The sequence below is a fragment of the Dreissena polymorpha genome, chromosome 1 (assembly GCF_020536995.1).
Source record: "Dreissena polymorpha isolate Duluth1 chromosome 1, UMN_Dpol_1.0, whole genome shotgun sequence".
Lineage (NCBI taxonomy): Eukaryota > Metazoa > Mollusca > Bivalvia > Myida > Dreissenidae > Dreissena > Dreissena polymorpha.
Window position 1 is genome coordinate 97,681,210 of NC_068355.1, and position 3,892 is coordinate 97,685,101.

The window sequence follows — 3,892 nt, forward strand, 5'->3', positions numbered from 1 at the left end:
AACAAAAATACATAAATAAAAGACAAAAGCATTATTTTATTGGTGTATTCATTTTTTCCAACATATGTCTATTTTGTTTCAGTAGTTATGTGAAATTACTTATTCACATGATACTAAGTAAGAATCATGACAAAACAGCAACATTTTTGTATGCATAATTTATGTATTGTTTGTCATAATTCAACACGACACTACATTTTAATATCATATACACATATTTTGTGGTATGCATAATGAATATAGCTAATTTTTGTATATCTACATTCCAGTTCGAAACAATAAAGTTAACCGTATGATACAGCAAGCAATTTAATAAAACCTAATTGCATTGCATATATATCATCATATGCTAAAAACTCATTTGAACGGTTACCATGTGTAATTGTTCAAACGAGTTGATAAAGCTGATTCATTTGAATGTTAAATATAATTGAAACAATTATAACACATCCAACAAATAACAAATTTTATCACAAATAAGCTATACATTATAAAATTGGAATTTATTATAAAGAAGAATTGACATGAAAATATCAACAATAAACTGAAATAAATCACAATTTACATTCATTCGAATGTGAATCATACTCAATCCCTAGGAATAAAGACAATATTGGACAAAATATCGAAATCGCGCACCCTACTATGGCTAACACATATGTCCATCCGACTGCGCATGTATCAGCATAAAACATTGCGGATTTAGTCCCACAGTATAACCGGAAGTAGTTTGATTCAAAGCTCATATGATACACAAAAAGGCCGGACGCCATAAGGAAAACTGGAAATAGATCACAATCATAACATTTCAAATGGACTAAAATAAAACGAATCTGTGAATGTTGCTATAACATATAGGATATTTATTACAAAATAATCTTGTTTGTTAAATAGATTAACCACTGAAGTCAACGTCGCAGATTACATAGGAAATGAATTTAATATACGCTATGGTTAGTTATGTGCGATTTATGACACCTGGAAGTGCTTATCTTTTAATATCGAATGTATGCCAATTCCAATACTTTAAGAACTTATTTAGTGAGAATTATGATAACATATAGCATTTTAGAAAATGAATATTTGGTACTGGTAGTCGTCGTGAATAGCAGCCTTTAACATGCCTCCATTATATATAGTTATAATATTTGCGTAAGAGCTATTGCAACGTCCACTTTTGAAATCATAAAGATCTCTTCTTGAAGAGCGTATGAATACTAAAATTATGTTAGATTTTAAATACGAACACAAACTATAATACACGCGCAATTTAGAAATGCCAATCCACGCAAGCATCACATTTAGTATTGACATTATCAGGAAATTGGAAATGTCATAGGAAATTAATGCGATATATGTCGCAGCAACTGGAGAATGCAAGAATTTTTGGTCCGGGTTCAATGATACCACACAATAACGGGTGTCAAGAACTAACGGCCTAAACAAATTGTTTGTACATGTAAAAAGGCAACTTGACAGCGATAGTTTCTGCTGAAGGGCGACTGAAGTGTTTTGATCGAAGTATACACGAGGCGACAAAACTTTTTACCGTTTGCAATAGTCGGTGAAAATTTCTAGCTGTATTTAAAGAAAAACATGATTCAGTGAAATGTTTTTTTCACATTAATTTCAATTTCCTCGATCCTCTATACGACACCCTTTTTTAAACTGACAGACTTTATGAATTGTTTGGGGTCGGGTACGTTTTGTGAACGAAAAGTGTAAAACTAAAAATGTTCATGTTTCAAACTGGGTAAATTCTCAAATGCAAACTGATATAAGTACGTCGATTTTAAACAAATTTCAAGTCCGATTGTTATTTCATTTGTATTTGATACAAGACATATGTTCCGTACCGGCCAATAGGAAACCACTTTTCGATAGAAATCTTCCGCCATTATATTTCGCCGAGAACGTATTTATATCCGCTTTAATACAATACATCCTACAATTTATTCCCCATGGTTGCACAGCGTGGAGATGTGCTTATAATTTTCATATGTGTCGTTCCGAGGACTTAGTAACTCGTTCCCACGACTATATTTCTCGTTCTCTTTGCTTAGTAATTCGTGGGAGCGAGATAGCTAACTCTTAAGAACGACTAAATAAGTCGAGAGGACGAGTTACTGAGTTGTGGGTAGGGGTAATTAATTTTTTTGAGAACTACCTTAAGTACAAACGGCACAGCTAATACTCGTGGGTATGAAATTGGGTGAAACTAACTCTTGGTAACCACCAAATCAACAAAAAAAAACGCAGCTTGAAAGTCATTAAAACATCTATCCGATTCAATTCGCTGAAAACAAAGATAAAAACAATTTTTCAATTGTGAAATCTGTTTCCATATACAATGGCTAGATATGTTTTTATCATACGACTGTTTATTGTATACGGTTATTATCATAGGTTGTGTAACGGTGTGTTGTACCGCACTCGTTTATTGTTTGACGTCGTATTTCACTAGCATTTCCTAATATACAATATGCCATACTCAGTGCAATCCGTCAGAAAACACAGTTACGAAATATACCATATATAAGTTCAAACTGGAACAACATTTCGTGTCAAATAAATATTTTTAATAATGCAAAACTTAGAAAACGGTTAACACTTATTTTAACCCAAACAGTTAATATTTGTAAATACCGCCCCCCCCCCCATGTCCGTTCGTAAGTCTGACATATTAAACTCAATTAAACATATTCATATAAGCGAAATATGACTCCAATATGATGCCTACGAATACTGATGTAAAAAAAATGGTATTAATGTTAAATTATTGAAGAAGATTACATATATATACCAGCGGATGTTTGCAGGTACCTCGTACTCATTACCAGCGTCATTTCAAGTTGAGTGCGCACGCACATTGTTGCGAGGGAACACAATGCTCCGAAGCACGTGAGCAAACATCCACCACCGTATAGTAAACACGCGGCCTGCCATGTGGTGGAGGGGATGTTTCCGAAACCGAAGCGTCCTCCGTAAAATCCGCAGGCACGAGTGTCCATGCCGACCCGTTGGCTGACGCAGTACGTGTAAATCCCAAATGTGTTCGTGTAGTTCACGTGCATAATCCATTCAGGCTGCATGAAGCAGAACGAGCACGTGATTGACACGAGGATGGAGAGAAGTATCCAGATATACTGCACGTAGCTCATTGTATGTTATGAATTCGCTCAAACTTCATGTATAACTTGTTTTTTTATTTAAACATACTTGATTACAAATATCTAATATAGCATCCTAAGCATTTCTTCATTACAACAAGTTTTCATCGGTTTGGGATGCTTTGAAATCGTGCCGTAAATTTCTTCGCATCATGGATGCTAGAGACAGTAGCTATACAGCTTGACAACTTTCAAGCAAAAAACCCAAGTAATTTTACCAGATACCTTACACCATTGCTAGAATATCTCATTTATATTTTTCCAGAATTACCAGTTAAAATAGTAACACCTGCACGTTATGCCTTCATTGAAGTACATTGCACGTTTAAAATTGTATCCCCAAATCCACCATCGTTCATTTAACTATTTAATATTCGCGCGAGTTCACATCTATATTTAAAAGCAAAATTGGTGTTCTGAGGTGTGGACACTTTCTGCAAAAATGAAGGAATGCAATTATTGGATACTTTAATATGTTCGATTCAGCGTCCACCATTACTCCATTTCCAAGTAAGGTCGATACTTGTGTAATGATTCTCATTTCACACATCTCACATATTATCTCATACAAGATTCATGGAAACCGGATAAAGTTTTTGTTGTTTCGTCAATATCAGCCCGCTGCAAATGCGCAAATGACCCGATAACATCAGCGATATGCTTCGAAAAGTGAGAATGACTTTCGTATGATTGAAAAAAAAACACCTTTTTTATCATCGCAA

General features: G+C 34.5%; 1 protein-coding gene across 1 annotated transcript; it reads right to left on the reverse strand.

Annotated features, from left to right (window-relative positions):
• Positions 1 to 554: 554 nt before the first annotated feature.
• LOC127839311 (LHFPL tetraspan subfamily member 7 protein-like) lies at positions 555 to 3,161 on the reverse strand. The gene is made up of 2 exons (XM_052367654.1): positions 2,804 to 3,161; positions 555 to 781 (listed from the first exon to the last, which is right to left on the reverse strand). The coding sequence occupies exons 1-2, from the start codon at positions 3,159 to 3,161 to the stop codon at positions 555 to 557; spliced, it is 585 nt and encodes a 194-aa protein (XP_052223614.1).
• Between the last annotated feature and the right edge of the window lie 731 nt (positions 3,162 to 3,892).

Excerpts from the sequence above, each read along its gene's own strand:
- LOC127839311 (XM_052367654.1), bottom strand. The coding sequence starts at position 3,161 with ATGAGCTACGTGCAGTATATCTGGATACTTCTCTCCATCCTCGTGTCA. Across the intron at positions 782-2,803 it reads GTACCTGCAAACATCCGCTG|TTTTCCTTATGGCGTCCGGC; the intron begins GTATATATATGT and ends ATCTATTTCCAG.